Source organism: Anas acuta, chromosome 13 (assembly GCF_963932015.1).
Source record: "Anas acuta chromosome 13, bAnaAcu1.1, whole genome shotgun sequence".
NCBI lineage: Eukaryota > Metazoa > Chordata > Aves > Anseriformes > Anatidae > Anas > Anas acuta.
Window position 1 is genome coordinate 19318631 of NC_088991.1, and position 20667 is coordinate 19339297.

At 53.5% G+C, this 20667-nt stretch overlaps 1 protein-coding gene and 1 long non-coding RNA gene across 6 annotated transcripts in view; one reads left to right on the top strand and one right to left on the bottom strand.

The window, feature by feature from the left end:
• Positions 1-8004: 8004 nt before the first annotated feature.
• Positions 8005-11190, bottom strand: POU3F4 (POU class 3 homeobox 4). The gene has a single exon (XM_068697181.1). The coding sequence runs from the start codon at positions 10928-10930 to the stop codon at positions 9683-9685; it is 1248 nt and encodes a 415-aa protein (XP_068553282.1). The 5' UTR covers positions 10931-11190; the 3' UTR covers positions 8005-9682.
• A 266-nt stretch (positions 11191-11456) lies between these two features.
• Positions 11457-20667, top strand: part of LOC137863741 (uncharacterized) — an 86763-nt gene continuing 77552 nt past the window's right edge. For 4 of the 5 annotated variants that reach the window (XR_011101100.1, XR_011101099.1, XR_011101097.1 and 1 more), the window contains exon 1: positions 11457-11911. This is a non-coding gene — a long non-coding RNA (uncharacterized lncRNA). Of the gene's footprint in view, positions 11912-14091; positions 14545-20667 lie in introns of those variants that run through there. The other variant, XR_011101098.1, reaches the window with a different exon arrangement.

Sequence of the window (20667 nt, forward strand, 5' to 3'; positions counted from 1 at the left end):
GGGGAACCTGGCCCTAATTGGAAATTTCACGACATTTCAACACAGTAGGCAAACGCCGGGTGCGGGCCAAGAAATAACGTTGAATTCCTGCGACCGGGTTTACACGGCTGTGAGGTCTTGGGGGACTGACTTTCTAAGGATGTCTGGTTTTCATAAAGCACTCGTGATGTAAGGCTTGCGATGGCCCGTTTCGGCACGCGCCTTTCCTCGCACAGCCACCTCGTTCCGTGCCCTCTGCTCCTGCATCTCGATACCTCAGTCCTTGCTGGGGCTGGCACAGGGCTTAGCTTTAAATCAGGCATTTCTGTGTAAGTAATGCTAACCCTGCTGTTGTGCCGACGCTATTTTTTTAATCCCCTGCCGTACAGAATACTTTATGCACATAGTTTTTTAATACTCTATTATAAAACAAATAAAAAAGCGTTAGTGCTCCAGCAGAACGTAGAACAAATAGCAATGGCCTCGTTATATTTGATGTCTTGTTTCGACTCCTTTCGTGTACTTGTAATAACTGCTACTTAAATGACCTGTTATTTTCATTACCAATTATGAGATCAAAAGTGATTTTAAAATGGAAAAATAGTTCAATTTTCCTGAGCAATCTCTTTGAGGTAATACTAGGACATAATCCATTTACTGATTTTGCATGTTTTATTTTCATGGCTGCTTTTAAACAGAAACTACTTCAGGGAAGTTCATGCTTTGAGGAACTCAGGAGAGCACGAGATATTTTTTTCACTGGGAGTATTTTTGCTTCCTGGATGATATCTTCATCATTTACAACTGGCAAAAAGGAACATTGTTTTTATTCTTTTCCCAGGAGAGTTTATGTGCAAATACAGCAATTCACGGTGACAGAAGTTTTCCAGGGTGTGGGATGAGACCTTAAGAGGTTGCTCGGATCTCCAGGTCCTTAGGCAGCATGACCCTGCTGTGCTGTGTGCCTCATCTTTAGGGAAGAGGTGTCGGGGTTGGTTCCCATTCAGCGAAATACTGTTTTTAAAGGTTTTACCATTTCTTAATGCATTTCTTAATTTCTTGTAAGTTCATTGACCACAATATTCCTGTCCTTAAAGAATTCAGCAGGATCACCACTGTGAAAGCTGAACATTAGCAAGAGATTTACTAAGCATGATGCCCAGCAAGTAAAAAGTTGAATTCTAGAGGAAAGGATGCTTGCACTTGTATGATTTTGTCTATTAATGGTTTCGATACACGGAGAGCTGGTATAAACTAGCATGATTGGGTTCATCTAGATGGTTTCCTTAAACAATACCACTACTTGGAGTTTTTCAAGACCCACAGCTTGGTGGGTAAACCCCTTCCCCTTCATCCTATATGTGGGTTCAGGGCACCACTGGGGTGGTTGTTATTTGTTCTGTAACACATCCAAACGTTGGTAAGCCTATTTGACTGAGGATTAGCAGTAGGTGTTCTTCATTTGTTTTCTCAGTCACCAGGCACACTGTGCTGTTTCTGAAGGGTTAGTTAAGCAGAATACTGCTTTCCCTTTTGGGGACCATCCTAAAAATGTCTTTGTGTAACTTATTGGCCAACTGTCTTTTCATTTGACAACCCCCTGTTGGTCTCTTTTGCCCTCTACTCTGCTGCTCTTCTACACGTCCACAGTCCCCCACTGCTCGCTCTGCAGTTTGGTGTGGTTCCTTTCCTCCCAGCTTTGGTTATTTCAGACTTGAATTTGTTCACTGCTAGCTCACTCCCATTCTGACTGTGCTTTTTCCAAGTTTCCATCACCTTTCCAGGAACCGTCCATCACTGGGAAGTCTGCAGTCACCAAGGAGCACCGATCCAGCGCACTTGGTGCAACCAAGGACCCGGGACCTTATCACACAGAGTGAAATTAAGGTGTGATATATTTAGAACAGATACAAAGAAAATAAAAAACAAAATAAAACAAACAACAACAAAAAAACAACCACACATGTCATGTTTAATTGGCTTGTAAACCCTGCTGTTGTGTAGAAGTGAAATGGATGTCCTGCAGTGGTCTGAACAGGCTGTGGGGACAGGAGCATCGTCCATCCTCTGTGTCAGGAGTCTCCAAAAAGGTTGGTTTTTATTTTTATTTTTTTCTTCCACATTTTAGATTAAAAACTCTGAGAGCAGAAGGAAATTTGAAGTCTCCGATTGGGTTTGTGCTGGAGCATGCGCTGCAGGGCCATGCTGGAGATGTAGATGTAGATGCTGGGTGAGACGGGTCGCTGGGATGTTGTGCACGGCCATTTGTTGGTGGTGGCGTTGTCTGTGTCACGTTGGCGGCGGCGTCTGTGTCACGTTGGTGGTGTCATCTCTTCCTTTCTGGCTGCTTCAAAGGAGAGAATTAACACTGTGCTGTTGTTGTGGTCTCGTTACAAATTTTGCCTTGAGAACGGCTTCATGCTTTGCCATTTTCTGTTCTCGTTACAGTGTTTGTTATGAGAATGAGATATCATAATTTTAATGCCCAGTATAGCCTGTGAAAGACTATAAACATTTAATAGACTCATAAACATAGACTTTAACCTTTTCAATATTCGGTGGTCTGATTGGCCCCCGCTGCACTGCATCCCCACAGGTTACCGCTGCGAGCACGAGGGATGGCCACGGCGAGTGAATCAAGCAGCAGAAACCCCGGAAAGGTCAGAGCGGCGCAGTTTACTATTATCTTCCTTAGGATATATGAGGCGTTACAACCCTGATACCGCGTTTCTGGGGCTTGGGCTGGGGCAAGAGGGAGAAATGGCCTGCCGTAAATCTGCTCCGAGGACAATCGGTGTAGCGTGGCTGGAGGCGAGCACCTCCTGAACCCATCTCCCGTCTGGCCGGGCTGGTGCCTGCCCTCCTCGCCCCGCTTCCCGGCTGGTCCCACGGCAAGACTGAGACTTCAGACATGGTGTTACTGGAAACGATCTGACATTTGTGGGCGGCACAGTGAGCGGCTACGACATAGCAGGCAACGCAGCCTTTAGTTTTTAATCTGCCTTTAGGATGACTGCAACAGGCGCTCTCTTTTGCAGAGCTGGGCTTAAATTGCTTTCTGTGCACTTGCATGTTTCTGTGATAAACCATTTGCAGTCACACGAGCGTGCGTATTCACTTCTCCCCAGATCCTGTTACAGACAGATTTACTTAGGCTGTTCTACAGCCTTACCGTCGTACGGAGACTATGTAGTAGTATAACTTATGCCACTACTTTTTCAATTAAAATGTTACCGTGGCTGTATAATTTGGGGTACGTAGTGTTCTCTCTCTGCTGTGGCTATGAGAAAGTTTGGATGCCTGAGCAGGGCAGGGTTTGGGAGCTGGGTTCGTATTTGCGAGGTGCCGTGTTGGTCCTGTGTCCTTGTTGGGTTGCTGCAGGAGTACCCGCGGTGCTGGTGAAAAGCAGATCTGTACAGCAGGATTCGCCCCTGCAAAATCTGCATTCGGACTGAACTCCCACTGCTGGGTTGTTTCCTTCCTGAGATGCCATATCAAAGGTAATAAAGTTTTAAATCAATAGAGTCTAAACATATGCAGAGCTATAATCTTCCTGTAGGTTTAGTAATCCCCCATGACATTTACAGGACAGTTTCTGCAAGCTGGAAATTCTAGCACTGAATTAGCATTTCTTAGCTCTGAAAGACCGGCTGTGTTCGTACAATGTGTGTGAAGCCAGGAGCAGCAAAGTATAACAAACTAACGTTTCAACAGCGTTTGTAATTCTGTGATAGCAGCTCCATTTTCGGGAGCCAGAAAAAAAGCTTGTGGCTAATTTTCCCCACCTGCAAGTGTGTTTTTTTTGTCGGGATTTTGACTTTACTCCTTTGCCCCCCCCTCCCCAGCACGGAGCCTTGCAGAAGCCCCGTGCCACGAAAGCCCCAGGTTTGCCACAGCAATTGCACAGAATTTGTGCTGCGGAGCCTGACTCCCAGCACCTGCTGGGAGGCTTTCAATCTGGTTTAACTAGATCACAAGTTCCTAACTGTAGATATATGTAACAGAGGCTAATCCCATAATCTGGACAGAGCTACAAGCCCTGAATGGGGAGGCCTGCCCCACGGCTCGTGTTACCTCCGCGTGCACTCCAGCTGACACGGCAGGAAGAGTTCAGGCATTGCCATTCGCCCCACTGCACTTTATGGTTAATCAGATCCGCAGGCTGATTTGTATTTATTTATTTATTCGTCTTCCCAAAGCCGGCAGATAAATATGCAAAACAAAACTTCATGCCTTGGCCAAGAAGGAAAAGAGCTTCAGCACAAAAATGGCGCTTCTACGCTGGGTAAATATTATTTGTACTCGAGGTGCAGAGTCAAGGACTGGCATCGTTTAAAAAGAAAAATCCAGGGGCAAAAGAAAGGAGTCACGTTTTCGGTCCTTTAATAGTAACCAACAGTGGCGAGAGAGGCTGCTGCCTGCCTTCGAACAATCACTGCTAGAAATATTCATGTTTTTAAAAATCCTTTTGCAGAAGCAGACTTCTCAGTGCCATTTCAGTGCTGCTCTGTGCCGCCGCTTTCTGGCATCAAATTGATCAGGGAGAGCGCGAGGCTGCGGAGCCAGAACCCAGCAATCGATAATACAGTCAAATGTGAGCTGGCAGATATGATATTTACCATTAGCTTTTTAACTTCTTGTTGGCAGGCTCTTATCAGTGATGCTGTCTTCCCCCTGTGCTCTCACAGGATTTAGTGCCGGGTTACCGCTGTAACTGAGGACCTGGTCCTACCCACGGCCAGCAGCCGGCAACATCACCTGCAGGTCACAGCTACAAGCACATCTAAACCAAGGTACCATTCACATCACCACCATGTAAGCTTGCCCTGCTTTCCAAAATCTTCAAAACTCACCCCAAAACCCATTTGAATCTGCTGTTGGAGTAGAAGTCTTGCTTTCTTTTCATCATATTAAACCAAAAGTTATTTACTTTGGCCCTCTCCGTATCTTACAGTGTTAACAAAAATAGATGCTTATTGCTTTAATAATGGTTCTGATTTGGAAATTATTTACCATTTATACTTTGTACATTGTAATTGCTTTTGATTCTTCAGAATATATATAATGGAAACCAGCTGAAAGACTGTGGTTTAAAAATGGGCTCTTGCACATTTGAAGTAAATTTCATCCTGCAATCAGTCATAAAGATCTTAACTGCAGCTATCACATATCCTAAATATGTAATTGCTGTGGAGCCTTTCTGGTCTATTGGTTACAGGGCAGGTTTAGGAAAAGGGGAAAGCAAGTGCAAACGTGGGCCTGACCTCTGCTTTCAGGGGTACTTGGCAGGATCGCTCACCTGCCTAGGATCTTGTTTTCTAGGACAGGGTCTTGGAATTGGGTTGCTGCCCGGCTGCTGGGGAAGGATTCGGGTTTGAACCGTACCTCCATCTGGGTGCGGGGCCACCCTAAAAACCAGCCGTGTTTTGGCATGCCCGTGCAGGACCCAGTGTGGCCAGCTGTTGTGGTCTGCTCTGCCTGAAGCTATAAAATTACTGCTTAAAAACAAAGAAGGAAAAACTCCAACTACTTTCTTTTGAAGGATTTTGAAAGCCTCTTGGTCAAGTGCATCTAGGTATGGATTTACTGGTCCCTAAGCTGCATGCATGGTGGTAAAGACTGCTACGAGGTGAGCTTGCTTTTAGTAGTTTTGCCTTCAGGTGAACACCCTTGTATCATCCTGGGCTTCTCTAAAGGGGAGGAGAGCTTGAGAATTTTTGAAAATTAAATACGAAGGAAGCCTCTGGTTCTCTTCTGTTCGAGTAATTTAAAAGGCAAAGGAGATTCAGCCTCAAAATTCATTAAAGATGCTTAACACCCTCCACCGAAATCACAAGAGCAGTGCAAGTCATTGCTACCAGAGAAATGCATTCCTCCAGCCCTTTCTTCGTGCAGGAGCGTGCGAGGTGTCTTAGTATGGAATCAGTATCTCCATTAGGGTGGATGGCTGCAGGCACGTGCCATAAATCCTGGCCGTGCCAGGGCTGTGCCGGGGGCACACCACGACCAAGGGCCTGGAGAGGAGCTTGCTGAGGAGGTGCTGTAAGCCCAGGGCTTCCCAGCCAGAGCTGGGCTCCAGCGGTGGTGGGCAGCTTCCCAAAGCCTGGATGGGCTCGTTCTGGATTTGCTCTATCATAACTAAGACCTAATTTGGAATCTGTCCTTCTCATGATTGTTCCCCCGGGCTTCCTTCCGCCCCCTCTCGCTTTATTTATTTATTTTGAATAATTTCCTGAATTCAGAAGAATTCCTGGTCCTTGAGAGCGAAGCCAAGGCTTCTTCCATCCCCAGTGCCTTGGGTGCTGCGCGTTGGGTGCTGTGCGGGGGCAGCACCCCCAGGCCTCCCGCGCACATGGCGTGCGGTGGGCAGCGAAGACAACAGTGATCGGTGCTTAACATTAGGTGGCACAAAAGAGTTTCCTTTTGCTCGCAGGAATACTGAAGTGCGGGGGAATAATGAAGGGAGAATTTCCTTTTCTTCGTTTAAATGCCGTTCTCCTTCCCGATTTTTCTGGCTTTCGAGTAGTCTTTGGAGCACTTCTTCTGCTGATAAACTTTATTTCTTCGTTCCTCGCGTCTCTTTTGTCTCTTGATGCAATTTGTTGAAAAAATATCACCAAAAAAAAAAAAAAACCCGAGCTTGCTGTAGTTGTATTTACAGAACGACCAAACGGCTCTAAAATCGGCTAATTTCAGAGAAATGCTGTGTGTCCGAGCCCACGCTGGCTGTAAGGGCTTTACCTCTGAGGACCCTGGACACCCAGAGCCGTGTAGGCGCCGCGGCCGTGTTTTAGGGGAGATTTTCCTCCTCTCCGTGGCGCTTGCAGCCGGTGGCGCTGAGCTGGCGGTGTGGCACCCGCTGCTCGGGGCTCGTTTGTTTTGTTTCTGGAGCCGGCTGAGGAACGGGGTGCTGGGGGGCTGTTATTTCCTTCTCCTCCCGTTTTAACCCTTTTTGCCCTAGCTGCAGCTCGGCGTCCCAGGCAGGGACGAGCAGCAGCAGCATCCCCTCGCGGAGCGGAGCGCAGCACGGCCAAAAGGTGCCCTCCGGCAGCACCGGGGCCGGCTTGGAGCAGCCACAACCTCCGGGGGCTGCCCGCGGCCCCACCGCCCCCCGAGCCCCCCCAGCGGTGCCGGCTGCGGCGCTGCTCGGGGCCGAACCCCAAAGCGCGGCCCCATTGTTCGGGGCCCCGCTGCCCCTCCTCGGGGGGAGCTGTGCCGGGGGCGGCCCCCCCGGGCATTGTGCGCCCTGCCCCGGCCGGGCCGTGCCGCTCATTGTTCCTCCGGGCCGCCCGGGGGGGCCGGGGGCGCAGCAGCCGCGGCCCCGCCGTAACCCGCCCCCGGCGGCGGGGGGGCGAGGAACAAAAGGCAAAAGCCCCCCCCGAGCCCCGCCGAAGGATGGCGAGGAGCGGGGGGGGGGTCCCCAGGGGGGTCCCCCGGCCCCGGCAGGTGCGGGGAGGGGCAGGGGGATCCGGGGTGTGGGGGGGGCGAGGCCGGAGCGACCCCCACCGCCCCCCGGCGCTCAAACAAGGCGGCACGAAGCTGTCCGGTCGGCTTTTGTAAAAATGTTTATTTAAACCTTTTTTTTTTTTCTTTTTTTCTTTTTTTTTTTTTTAATTTTTTGTTTTACAACAATAAAATATTGCGTCGATATAAATCCCTTGACTGAAACTGGTCGACCACCAAACGTTACAGCGACTCCGTGATTTTTTTTAGTGTTCCGTGATTTTTTTCCGACACCCACTTATTTTTTTTTTTCTTTCTGAAACGTATTTTTTTCTTTTTTTTTTTTTAAACATAATGCGGAATTTATTGAAAATAAATAATTGTTGGCAACTGCAATAGGCAATTTTGGATAAAATAGTTGAAAAAAGCAACCTTTAATGAAAATAGCGTTTATTATACATCAGTTACTAAATGAATAAACTAAATGATCTTTCTTTAAATTAATAACTTCCAAAAAACGTTTAATATACAAAACTGTACAGTTATAAAGTTGGCAGAAATAGGCAGGTCCTCAGTGTCGAGTTGTTTTTTTTTTTTCTTTCTTTCTTTTTTTCCTTTTTTTTTTTTTTTTTTTTTATTTTTTATAGCGCTTACTGAAAAATACTTGAAAAATATAAATGTCGAAAGGAAAAATCTGACAGCCGGGGAAGGGGAATGGGGGCTAGAAGGGGAGGGGGGGCCCGGCCCGGCCCGGCAGCCCCCGGCCGGGCGAGGCGCGCAGGCCCCGCGCAGCGCAGCGCAGCCCCGCGGAGCCGCTGCGCGGGGCCCGGCCCGGCCGTGCCCGTGGCGGAGCGCTGCGCACCCGGGCTAGGGGAGAGAAGGACGGGGTCGGGGGGGGGGGGGACGGGTACAGCTCCGCGCTTCCCTGTGCCGAAAAAAATAATGGGTTAGGTCGTTAGCGTTGACTTTTGCTTTGTTCGTTCGTTTTTCTCCCTGTTCTCTCTTTCTAGGTATATTTCTGAAAGCTCTCCACCAAATCCAGCAGCTCCCTGTGACGCGGAAACAAGCTCAGCGTGAACCGAATGCGGGCGGTTTCTGTCCCCCTCCCTCCCACCCTCCTCCCCCCCGAAATCGATGAGACACCTCATTCCTCTCCACTACCGAAACAAAATACAGAGAAACTGATTTCCGAAGCCGAAGCGCAGAATTACGAAGGTGTTTTACTACAGACCTCTCAGCCTGGCGCCGCTCAAAAAAAGCCCAGCTCATCTTCGGAGAGAAAAGGACCGGCCAATGCCGCGATTTTGTTTGTGCTGCTTTAATTTCGGCTCCCTCGGAAATTACCGTTAGCATCGTTTCGTTTGGTTTAATTTTGTTTTGTTTTGTTTTGTTCCCTGGGAGAAAGGGGGAAAAGGGGGGGGGGGGGAGGCGGGATGGCGACCCGCCCGTCTGGCGGTGCTCGGAGGTCCTCGGGAAGGCAGGGAAGGAAGAGCTGCACCCAACCAGCCCCGTCTCGGGGCTCCGCGGGCGCGGAGGCGATGTCCTTGCCCCCGGGGCGCCCAGGGGAGCCCCCGGCTGCCGGGGGGGGGCCCGGGCACGGGCACGGGCACGGGGGGGGGAGGAAGGGCCGCGGCCGCCCTGCCCCGTCCCGTCCCCGCCCGGTGACATTGGCAGCGCGCGGGGAAGGGAGGAAGGTTGGGCTGCTCGATCCGATAGAAATTAGGTCACAAATATTGTGTACAGTTTGTAGTAAAACACCTCAGACATTTAAAAACGCTATAGAAGTCTTTAAAAATGCAAAACTAGTCTATTGTAAAACAGATTCACCTGAAATACAGCTGATATAACCAAGGCGCTGGAAGGTTATTCATAGGCACACATCTGTCTTTCCTTTTTCGTCGTCGGGTTTTCGCTTTTTTTTTTTTTCTTTTTTTCCTCCGGTTTTCGCGTTCTTTTCCTTTCCGTTTGCAGTTCGTTGGTTTTTTTTTTTGTTTGTTTGTTTGTTTTTAATTATTATTTATTTATTTTCCCCCTTCGTCCCGGCGGGGACCGAGAGCGAGCCTTGTCCGCGGGTCCCCGCCGCGGCTCCGGCCCGCGGGGGGCGAGGAGGGGAGGGACGGGGCGAGGAGGGCAGGAGGAGGGGGTGTGGGGGAAGGCAGGGGGAGCAGGAGGGGGGCCGCAGGGCAGCGGGGGCCGCTGCCGGCTCCCCCCGGCGTGCACAGGTCCGAGCCCGCGGGGCCGCCGCCCGGCTAAGCCCCGGTCAGAGGTCGTGGCAGGCCGTGTCCGTTTTGACGCCGTGCGAGTAGACGTCGTGCTGCTGCTGCTGCTGCTGCTGCTGCTGCTCGCCCGGCGGCGTCATGCGCTTCTCCTTCTGCCGCCGGTTGCAGAACCAGACCCGCACCACCTCCTTCTCCAGCTGCAGGCTGTCGGCCAGCGAGGAGATCTCCTGGGCGGCCGGCTTGGGGCACTTGAGGAAGTGCGTCTCCAGCACGCCCTTGACACTCACCTCGATGGAGGTGCGCTTCTTCCTCTTCCTGCCCTGCGCCGCGATCTTGTCGATGCTGGTGGGGCTGCCGGTGGAGGAGTCGGCCTCCTCCAGCCACTTGTTCAGCAGCGGCTTCAGCTTGCACATGTTCTTGAAGCTGAGCTGCAGGGCCTCGAAGCGGCAGATGGTGGTCTGCGAGAAGACGTTGCCGTACAGCGTCCCCAGCGCCAGCCCCACGTCGGCCTGGGTGAAGCCCAGCTTGATGCGGCGCTGCTTGAACTGCTTGGCGAACTGCTCCAGCTCGTCCGACGTCGGCGTCTCCTCGTCCGAGTGGTCCTGGCAGTGGTGCCCGCCCAGCTCCCCGTGCTCGCCGCCGTCGCGCAGCCCGGGGTGCAAGCCCTGCGCGGCGGCGGCGGCGGCGGCGGCGGCGGCTGCGGCGGCCGCGGCGGCGGCGGCGGCGGCGGCGGGCGGCGGGGTGAGGCCGCCGTGCTCCAGCATGCCGCCCACCGCGAAGCCGGCCTGCGGGTAGGCGCCCAGGGGCTGCGCGGCGGGGGCCAGCGCGGCGCTGTGCGCGGGGCTGGCCCCCCAGGCGCCGGGGTGCGTGGCGTGGGGCGAGTGGTGCGCGACGTGGGGCGAGCGGTGGTGAGCCACGGCGCCCAGCTGCAGGTCCTCGCGGCCCGGCTTCACGTCGGGCTGCTCCAGCGGGCCCCCGGCCAGCGCGGCGGCGGGCCAGGCCCCGGCGTCTCCCAGGCCCGTCACCCAGTGGTGCCCCAGCGGGTGCCCCCCGCCGCCGCCGCCGCCTCCACCGCCGCCGCCGCCGCCGGGGACGCCCTGCAGGTACTCGCCCTGCAGCAGCTTCTGCGGGCCGCGGAACGCGCCGCCCTGCTGCATGCCCGCGCCGTCGGCGGGGCCGAGCGCGCCGGCGCCCAGCAGGCTGTAGGGGTTGGAGGCGGCTGTGGCCATGGCCGCCGCGCAGCCCCACGAGTTATACTGAGCCGCCGCCGCCGCCGCAGCCTTTGACATCCACCGGCACGGCGGCCCGGGCAGCGGCCGCAACGCGACTGGCGGCCGCGACGCCCAATGGGGGCGCGCCGCCGCCGGGCCCGCGCGGAGCGAGCCAATGGGTGTTGAGAAGGGGCGGGGCGAGGCGCCGAGGGGCGGGGCGGAGGGGGAGCCGCGCGGGCCGCGGCCAGGAAGTGAATCACTCCGCCGTGCTGCGGGGGGCGGCCGCGCCGCGGCCCCGCCGCTTAACTCCTTCCGCGCTGCGCCCCGCGGGCGGGCTGGAAGGGGAGGGGGGGGGTAGAAGGGGGGAGCCGGGAGGGGGGGGGTGGGCGCGGGGCACGGCTTAAATGCGGAGCCATTAGCGCCCGGCAGCGCGGCGCACAGGTTAAGCGGCGGCAGCGCGGCGGGACCACCCCGGAGAAGCCCGGCCCCGTGCCCCCCGTACCCCCCCCGCACCCCTCCGCACCCCCTCCGCACCCCTCCGCTGCCCGCCCCGTGCCCGCTCCGTGCCCGCCCCGCGCTGCCCCCGGGGCCGCCCCGCGCCCCCCTCCCCGGCCCGTTGTCCCCAAACAACGAAAAAAGCCCCAAATCGCCCCAAAAGGCGCTGCCCGAGCGCTGCGGCCGCGAAACTCCGCGCCCCCTGCCCGGCCCCGGGGCTGCCGGGGGGCACCGAGCCCCGCTGCACCCCCCGCACCTCGGGCCGGCTCCGGAGTTAGCGGCTGCCCTCTCCCTGCATAATCGCGGAGGTAGCCTGGCTGCGTAATTGTGTTTGCACTTGCAGAGGGCTGCATCGGAGTTCCCTTATTGGTTTGAAATTCCATTAAATATATTGCAAGAGCTCCTAGGTTAAGCTTGATTTAAATTTGCATACATTTTCATATATTTAGCAGAAATAAAAGAAGGCTTGCAGCTAGCCGAAAGTCATTAAGGCATTAGTTTCTCTGGGAAGACAGATCTGAAGGAAAAAAAAAAAAAAAAGTCAAGAAAATAGCTAGACCCAAGGTGAGCGCTCCTCCGCTTCCTCCGCAGCCGGGCACCGCCGCTCCCGGCCCCGCAGCGGGCAGCGAGCCCCGGGGCTCGGGCACGCCGCGGCCGGGGCAGCTCCGGGGCCGGGGGGGGGGGCTCAGGGGTCGGGGGGGGGCTCCGGGGCCCGGGGGGGGAAGGTCCGGGGCCGGGGGGGGGTCTCCGCCGCCGCTCTCGGGCCGCCCGCTGCCGGCCGCGTCCCCTCGGCGGGCCCGGGGCGGCTCGGAGAAAAGTTTGCAGGTAGCCGGGAGGCGCTCGGAGTGCTGCGGGAGGGGTCAGCCGGGAGGTCAGGGGTGACAAATGGCCCTGCGAGAGGGGCTCCGAGCCCAGCCCGGCCGAGCCCGGCCCTCCGGAGGCGCTGGGCACGGCGGGGAGGGCACCCACGGAGCTGTATGGGCGCTCCGCGGCTTTCTGCTCGCCTCTTCTATTTTTTTTTTTTTTTTTTTTCCATCCCTCCCCCCCCCCCCCCGCCCTCTCTCCGCCTGCACGAGCTTCGCAAAATAAATATCACCGGAGCCCGCGGAAAAAAAAAAAAAAAAAAGGAAAGAAAAAAAAAATCCAGGCTGTATAAAAACGTAACTAAATTATTTAAAATTAATTTGCACTTGAACTTCCGAAACAATTTTTCAAATCCCGTTGCCCGTGGAAAGAGATGCGCGGAGCCGCCGCTCGGTCCCGGCGGTGCCTGGCAGGGCACGGAGCCGCAGGGCTCGCTGTACCGGGGCAAGGCAGCGCTCCGCTCCCGGCCGAGGGGCTCGCACCTCGCCCGTGGGCGAGCCCGCCGTATTTTAAAGTGTTTTTATCTGCATATAGTTAAATCTTCTTGCTGTTCTAACTAATCTGCTGGAGAGGGTTTCTTTAGCTCTTTCCTGTCAGTCTAACTTCCCAAGTGTAACAGATGCCGCTCTCAAGCGGTCCTTTCTGCTGCTTTTCTTTATTCAGCCTCGCATATTTCTCCCCATGATCTGGGTTTCCATAGAGAGAGGAATAAAAGGGGGACCATGGCCACAAATCCCCTGCCCCATGCAGAATAAAAGAGCCTTATTCAATAGACGACCCCGTCTGGACATGGGAGAAAAATAAGTACATGCAAAGCTACTGTTGCAAGAATTTGTAACTTATTTTTCATAGACTGAAACCCATTAAAGTAAAAAAAGTTTCGGGGTCCGGACCGTGCTCCGCAGCCCTTTGGCTCCGGGTGCCTTCGCGCTCGGGGGACCCACGTTTCCCCGGCGGGCGCTTTGCCTTCCTACCTACTTTTTCTGCTAAATCTTTGGCACGAAAAAAGATCACACAATAGCTGAAGGCAGCCTACCGTCTTGGGGCAGCTAGAAGTCGCTATAGAGAAAACCCGGCTTTGAAGTGGAGGAGCTGTAATTGTGTCGAGTCCCCTCGCCCGGCGGAGGCACCGCGAGCGGCTCGGGGCAGCCGGGGGCCGGGCGCAGCCTCCCCCCCTTTCCCTCTTCCCCTTTTTTCCCCTTCCTTCCCCCCCTTTTTTTTTTTTCCCCATCCCCTTTTTCCCCGTGGTGGGCACCGGGCTGGCGGCGGCGGCACCTCCGAGCGCAGCCCGCGGGGCGGCGGCAGCGCCGGCCCCGGCTGTGGAGGGGGAAGGAAGGCGGGGGGGGGGGGGATCCCCGGTGCCCCCCGCACCCAGCCCCGTTACGAGCCCCGGCCCGGGGGTGCCTGCTCCCAGCCGGCTCCGTAGGTGCCTCTCTCGGGGTAGGGAGCTCGGGGGGAGCGAGCCGAGAAGCGCCGGGAACGGTTTCATCGGGGCTGGGGGTATTATATTTTGGAGAGTTTTCTCATTGTTCGTCTGCGGGAGGGAGAAAAAAAAAAAAAAAAAAGAAAAAAAAAAATGGCCAGAAAGGGGTTCGTTTTGATTGTGTTTAATACGGCATGAAGCTCGGAGCGGTAAGCTGTGCCTCGGTGTCATGACCTCTATATTGAAAACTTCACCTTCAACACAAGTTCACTTCGGAGACAGGACGAGTTAGATTGCGCTTGGTGGGAACAAGTGCAAATTTAAAAACAGAGTCAATCATAACGGGGGTGGGGGCTGGGAAAGGGCAATTTAACCGTTTCTGGAGCCAGGAGTTAAGGTTTGCATTGTGTACGCCGAGGCGCTGATACTAACGCTGAAACCCAGCCCCGCATCGCTCAGCAAGCAGAGCTGGGAAACAGGCTCCTGGATATCCGGAGATGCTTTGTGAAAGCCTAGCCTGCGTGGGGGAAGGTTAGAAGGAAAAGAGGAATTTACAGAGTATTAGCAGAAATTAGCCAATGCCGACACAAGCTCAATTAGTTCTTTTTTTTTTTTTTTTTTTTTTTTTTTTTTTGGGTCTCTGTTGGCTGTTCTCGAACGTGAGTAAATGCCGTGCAGGGAGAGGGAGAGCCCCAGCACACTGCCATCTCAGAGCCGCAGCCAGGAGATGGACTGACAGATTGCAAATTAAAAGAGTCCCAATGTCAGACCGACCGCAGCCCCCGGCGCGCACAGCCCGGTAGCGCCAAGCCCGGCACGGAGCGAGCGGGGCTGCGGCGGGGCCGGTCCTGCGCCGGAGCTGGGCTAGGCAGGGACAATAAAGCCAGGCACGGGCAGAGAAAATCGCAAGGTAAATTGCATTCGTGTTCTAACTGCTGCGGTTTCCAAATCGTTGTGTGCACCTCCTCGCTGCTCTGCTCGATTCGCCATTTATGAGTATTATATTATATTATTTTTTTCCACGCTGTTAATGTCTGAAAAATGTACTTGCTGGGGAGAAAAAGATGTCGTTCGTTTGTGCGCTACCACGTCACGGGCAGGTCACTGCTCTCTCTGTAGCTCGGCGGATGCGTGGCAGGTACCGGAGCGAACATTTGGTTGGTTTGCTGCCGAGAGCAAAAATATTCCGGGAAGTCTCTCCAAAGCGCACTTAAAAAAAAAAAAAAAAAAAAAAAAAAAAAGATGATTATTATTTAACCGTGGGACCGGTCCGTCTTGCCGTGCCTTAAATCCAGGCGCTGAAACGTCGGGGGTGGCTGCAGAGCAGGGCGCGGAGCGGCACGGCGGCTCTCGGGGCACCTCGGGGGTGCTGGGTCCCCGCAGCACCCTGGGGCGCCCCCCTGTGCGCTGGGACCTTCCCCGCGGAGCCGCCCCACGCGCGGGGCTCGGGAATAATCCAAACCCAGGTCCCGAGCGGGCGGGATCCTGCTCAGACACAGCTAAAGGAAGGGGACTGGGTTTGAAACCGCGCCGAATGGCGCTGCTTAACCTCTGGTGGCTAACGAGACACCGAAGACAAATCGCTCTGTTCCTAGGCTGACAAATACCTGCCTTGCTGTTTGTTAGTTTGCTGAATAATTTCAACGTGCCTATTTTTTTATTATTATTTTTTTTAACTGTACGTTTTTTTCCAGCTTTATCAGTCAGCGTGCGAATTGCTCGGTGATGCCCGTGATCCTGCAGAGGGACCTGCAGGTCCCTTGCACTCCGAGGTGCCTCGTCCTTCCTAGGGTCACGTTCAGAAAGCCGCCCGTGGTGCCGCTAATTCTTTGTTTTCCCGCAGACGAAATGGTTTTGGGTTGGCGGAAACTTTGCTCCCTGCTTCACTCGCGCTGTTACAAATCGAAGCCGATACAAAAGCCGAACTTTCAGGCCAGGCTGGGCTGCTGAGGGATGCTTCTTCCTTCGGGAACAGCTCTCGGGGGACGAGAAAGCGCTGAGGGACACGAGGCAGCTCAGCCTCTGCTCGGACACCGGCCCGGGGCCGGGGCAGGTGAATGCCAGGCGCACCCCGGTGCCGGCCGGCTGCGGGAGGCGCAACTTGCGCCCGGCTGCGCGCAGGGCACACAAAGGCTCTGCCCGGCCCCCCCCGGCCCTGCGGGCCCTGCCGCCGCCCCCTGCCGCCCCCCGGCCCCCAGGGGTCGAGCCCCGTCCCCAGGCCGTGCCCTGCCTCGGCCCCGCGGAGGGGGGCGGCTTCCCCCAGCAGCCCTCCTCTCCCCGCTTCGCCTGGCATCTCCTGGCACCTCTTTTTATTATTTATTTATTTATTTAATTATTTATTTTTTCCAGGAGCAGCCTGCTTAAAGGCGCTGGAGGCTTCGCCGCCCCCTTCCCCCGTTTCCGCCCCTCGCCTTCCCGCGGGCAGGGGGTGCGGGGGGGGGGGCAGCGGGGCTGTGCGGGCCCTAAACCGGGGCAGTGCCCGGGACGGGCCAGAGACACGCGTGGGAGAGCAGCCATCAGAGGGGAGGGAGCCGCAGCCCCCCCGGCTCTGCCTGCCCGGCAGGAATAAACACAAATAAATCAAAGCGGCGGGGGCTGCCCGGTGACCTCCGCTACCCGCAACGGGGCAGCGGGGCCGGGGATGCTCTCCCCGCAAACTTTTTCTGAAATCATTAAGATTTTGGTTTCTCTGCTGAGGGCATCCCCTGGGGACGGGGCGGGAGGGCGGAGGGGAGCGGCGCCGCGCCGAGCCCCTCGGCTTTGGGGTTATTTCGCCTTTCAGCGGGGAGGTGCTGCGGGGAGGTCTGAGCCATCCCGCTCACGCTGGGGGTGCGGAAACCACGGGGAGCACCCGGCTGCAGGCCCTTCGTGCAGCCCTGGAAACGCGGCCTCGCCGGGGAGGCTGCACCGGGAGGAGGCAGAGCCACCGGGGGCGGGGGTCCGGGCCCTGATCCCGCAGCTCCGCGGCTCTTTGCTGCCGGCCTCCCCGAGTGGCACCTTCCCGTGCTCGGCTGCTTCTGCCAAGTGCCTAGAAATTACTAGTAGTGGCTAAGTAAATTGCAAGTAAACCTAGTGAATTAGGATGATTCTCTATCGGTTTAATTTATGTTTTATAGTTAGTTTAGCCTTCTGATTTGATTGCCTTAGTAATGTGAATTGCCTACAGCTGCTGATGATACAGCTTTAATTCTGTTTTAAAGGTCATGTAAACATGTGCCTGTAGCATAAGGAATGCAAATTCAATTCCCTTTTAATGCTTCCTCGCATTCACTTCACAGCCTTCACCTCGAAAATTAACAGGATTTAATATAAAACTCTTTTAATGTTATGATTTCATTAAAAGCCCCCTCCCGCCTGCCCCGCCGCCTCCCACCGGGCCGGGGGGTCCCCGGGTCCTACTGGGGCAAGGTGGGAGCGCCTCTGCGCCCCCGGGCCGGGCCGTGCCGAGCTGTGCCAAGCCGCCAGCTCTGCCCGGAGCTTGGTTTAGCTGCAGGTGTGTTCGCGGGGCCAGCCCGAGGTGCGGCCGCTCCTCCGGGTTCATCGCTAAGCACAGCCAGCACCGGGTGCACGACGGATCGCCCCGTCCTCCTGTACTTCAGGAAAAAAAAAAAAAGAAAAAAAAAAAGGAAAAAAGGCAGTATTTCCCCCAAATTCCCCCTCCCCGTTTCTTTTCGAAAGGTTTGAAGTGAAGTTGCTGGGAAGTTTGCTCGGGGAAGCCTTTGAAACGGCCGGCCCCAAGGAGCGGGGGCAGCCGCTCAGAAACGGGAGCGCCCCGGCCCCGCACGGCTGCCCCGGCCCGCACCGAGCCCGGAGCCCTCGGGGGGGACCGGCCGGGGCCCCTCGGGCCGCCTCGGTGCCCGAGGAGCCGGGGCAGGCGGGGGGGCTCCGCCCGGGGCCGCTCCCCCCCGGCCGAGGGTGTCCCGGGTTCCCCCCGGCCCCCCCCGGTGGCAGCGAGGGGTCCCCGCGGCCCGGGGTCCCTCTCCGTTCGGGGAGCGAGCGATTTCTGCGAAATCTGAATCCTTGGAGTAACAGCTCATTGGTGATTCTGTTAATGTTGCACACCTCATTAAATAGCCCCAAACAGAAGGAGGTTTAAATGACTTTATTGAATTAAAAATAGCATAGAAAATCACCTACGGTCCTTTCATCAAATAATTAATGTAAACTATATACATATAGCGAGAGGTTCCTTTTAACAAATCTGTTCGTAAAATGCGCAGGGGTTTACTTAATGGCTGAAATAACTCAGAGCAGCACAACTCGCCCGAAACAGCGAGCCGCACTCGCGCACTTCCTAATATGTTCTTGTGTGTTTCCCTGAGTGTTTTTCTTCCTTATCTTTTTTATATCTGAAGTTCTATTCCCCTCCTCTACTCCATGTATTTGATCATTTTTTCAAGTCCCTTGGCTGAACCAATCTCTTTTCATGCAGAGGATAAAAAGAGAAAAACTTCAAAGTAGGTTCAGGTAATTAACAGCTGAGGGGAATATAATCTAAACCATAGGCCCTGCTTTGCACCCAGGTCTGCTTTCAGAGCCAGCCGGCAAGGGAGTGCCTATTCCCTATAGCATCCAAATCTGCTTCCTCTGAACAGCTTTGCCAGGCCTCCAGTTATCACATCTGCATTTCAAACACCATGTCTCTGGCATTAATTATTAATTAGCCTACAGTCACCCCAGAGGATTTAAGTTCCAGCCTGCACATACTTATTCATTGACCTCTATCTTAGTTTTTGTTGGAAAAAACCCACTAGAATGCTTAATAATTTCCTTTCTCTCAGACCCTCTGTTCTAGTTTCATGGAGGGGAAACAGTATATTTTCAGAGATGGAAAATCACAGGGTTGTCTAGAAATTTGTTTAGAGCAAAACGCTATGTCAAGAGTTTGAACAAACCATTTCAAAAGATTTAGCAGGAATTTGGTGTAAGTATTTTTACCTTTGACAAATGAATTTATGGATTTCCCAGAACTGAGAGGCGGTGGATACAAATACGATGTGCTTTAGCTCTGCGCAGGGTATTGCTTGGTGTGCACTTTAAAAATACAAACTGGATTTAATTACTGGGTAGCACACTTATATGATCAAACTAATGCAAACGTTTATTTGAAAGCTCTGGGGTTACACTGCTGTTGACACTAGTAAGAATGAAAAAATGCCGTTGCAAGGCACATTAGTACTTGGGCATTAAATATGCACTCCATCCTCAGGAATATGCAGCCGAAGAAGTATGTTTTATAACTATTTTGCATCGTTCCCAAGGTAGTTTGGAAGATCCTCTTTAGCCAGCAGAATAACTGCGTGTCATGCTACTGCTTTCTTGAGCACTGTACTTCTTGACATTAAGCTTCCAGAGTTAAACATTTGGAGTAATCAGGTAGGAACCAGGTTATGTGTTTTTCTCTTCTTCGCAATGCTACCTGAAATTCAAAGTGATTGTTAGAGTTTCACTGGGCTGCATACTGGATATTGCCTTTTGTTAACGTATTTTAATATTACAGTGTCCCAAACCTCTGAATGAACCCTATTTTATGGAATTATCCATGGATAAACTTCCTTAAATATTGCCAGGATTTCTCATTTTTATATGTGGAACTGTCTCAAATAATTACTGAAACATAAAATATTCCTACACTTTGTTTCCTAAAGAAGCGTTTGCTCTGTAAATCACAAGGTCAGACTGGTTAACTTATATGCCAGCCTAGAATTGATTTTTGAAAGCATTTAATCTACGCCTAAGACTCTTTTGAGTTTCTGTTTAGTGAATGCTATGGAAAAGAGGCTTGATGCACAAACATGCACGGGTAAACTGCTGGGCTATCTCAGTAAACACAAATGCATTTTCCAAAATTGCAGCTAAAGCAGCCCTTTAGGTAAAATCACAAGCCTCAGGTGCCTGTGCTTCAGGAAATGATCACCTGAAAATAATTGTGAGGACTAATGCTGAAGGCTTCCAGGAGGTCTCTCTCTCCCTGCCTTCCCTGAGAATTTTGCAGATTGGGCTGCTATTGGCCTTTTATTGTTTTCAGATTTTATGAGCAGATCTGGGTAGTGTTCAGCATTGTATAGTAAATCTTTTTGCCTCTGCTTCAGGTATTTGGACTTGTTCTTACCTGGAATTTTCCTAGCAAAAGTACTTCTATTTCAGAATGAAGACAGGAGTAGGCAGTACCTCAAAGTCCCTTTCAATAAAGATTATTCTTGTTTATAAAATAACAGAATTCATCCTGATGCTGAACAGAGAAGTAGAACTATTTTAATAACATGTCCAGGACCTTTAAATCACTTCTGCAGTGATACTAATACTAGTAATAACAGTGATAATAGAAAGAAAAAAAAAAGCAAAAACTAGTGTGAAACCAGGGCTGGAATCTGTTCTTTGTAAATGTCAGAATGTTCATGAAATTAAAACTTAGCTGTTAATGTAGCTCTGCACCCGATGAATATTGAAGAGGAATAAGGACTCCATTTCTTCCACAGCAGAGTAGAGTGAGATGTTGTTTTGGAAAACAAATCACATGGCAGCTTCATTTGCAGCGATGTACATAGTGTGTTTTAGGGGATGTCTGACTCCTGGGCATCAGGGAGATTTCACAGCTTTTGAATAGGGGCTGCTCCTGGGCTGTGAGCTCGCTGCTCCGAGGCCTCTGGTGCTGCCTGTGGCCGTGGCGCACAGCCCTGCGCCGTGCTGTGATGGCAGAGAGTCTGCTGCAGCTTCGCGCTGCCCGCGGCCCCTGTCCTTGTGCAGGGGCTTCCTTTCCCCCTGGCAGCTGGAGCCGGGCATCTCATGGGCCAGTGCTTTAAGACACCCCCAGTAGCGAGGGTGAACTGGCTCTTGCTTACCCAGGCTTGCTTTATGTGGTTAAAATCGCAGTGATTATCTATGGCAACACAGGGGAGTCTTCCTGTAGTTGAGAGCTTTTTCCAGCCCGTGTGAACTTAAATACGGCAAAATAAATACATTTTCTCCTCCTGTCTGCCTCCTTTCCGGACTAAGATTGCAGGTTGAACCAGGATCTTGAGATATTGGCTCC

Bases quoted from the DNA above. Each gene is read 5' to 3' on its own strand.
- POU3F4 (XM_068697181.1), bottom strand. From the start codon at position 10,930: ATGTCAAAGGCTGCGGCGGCGGCGGCGGCTCAGTATAACTCGTGGGGC.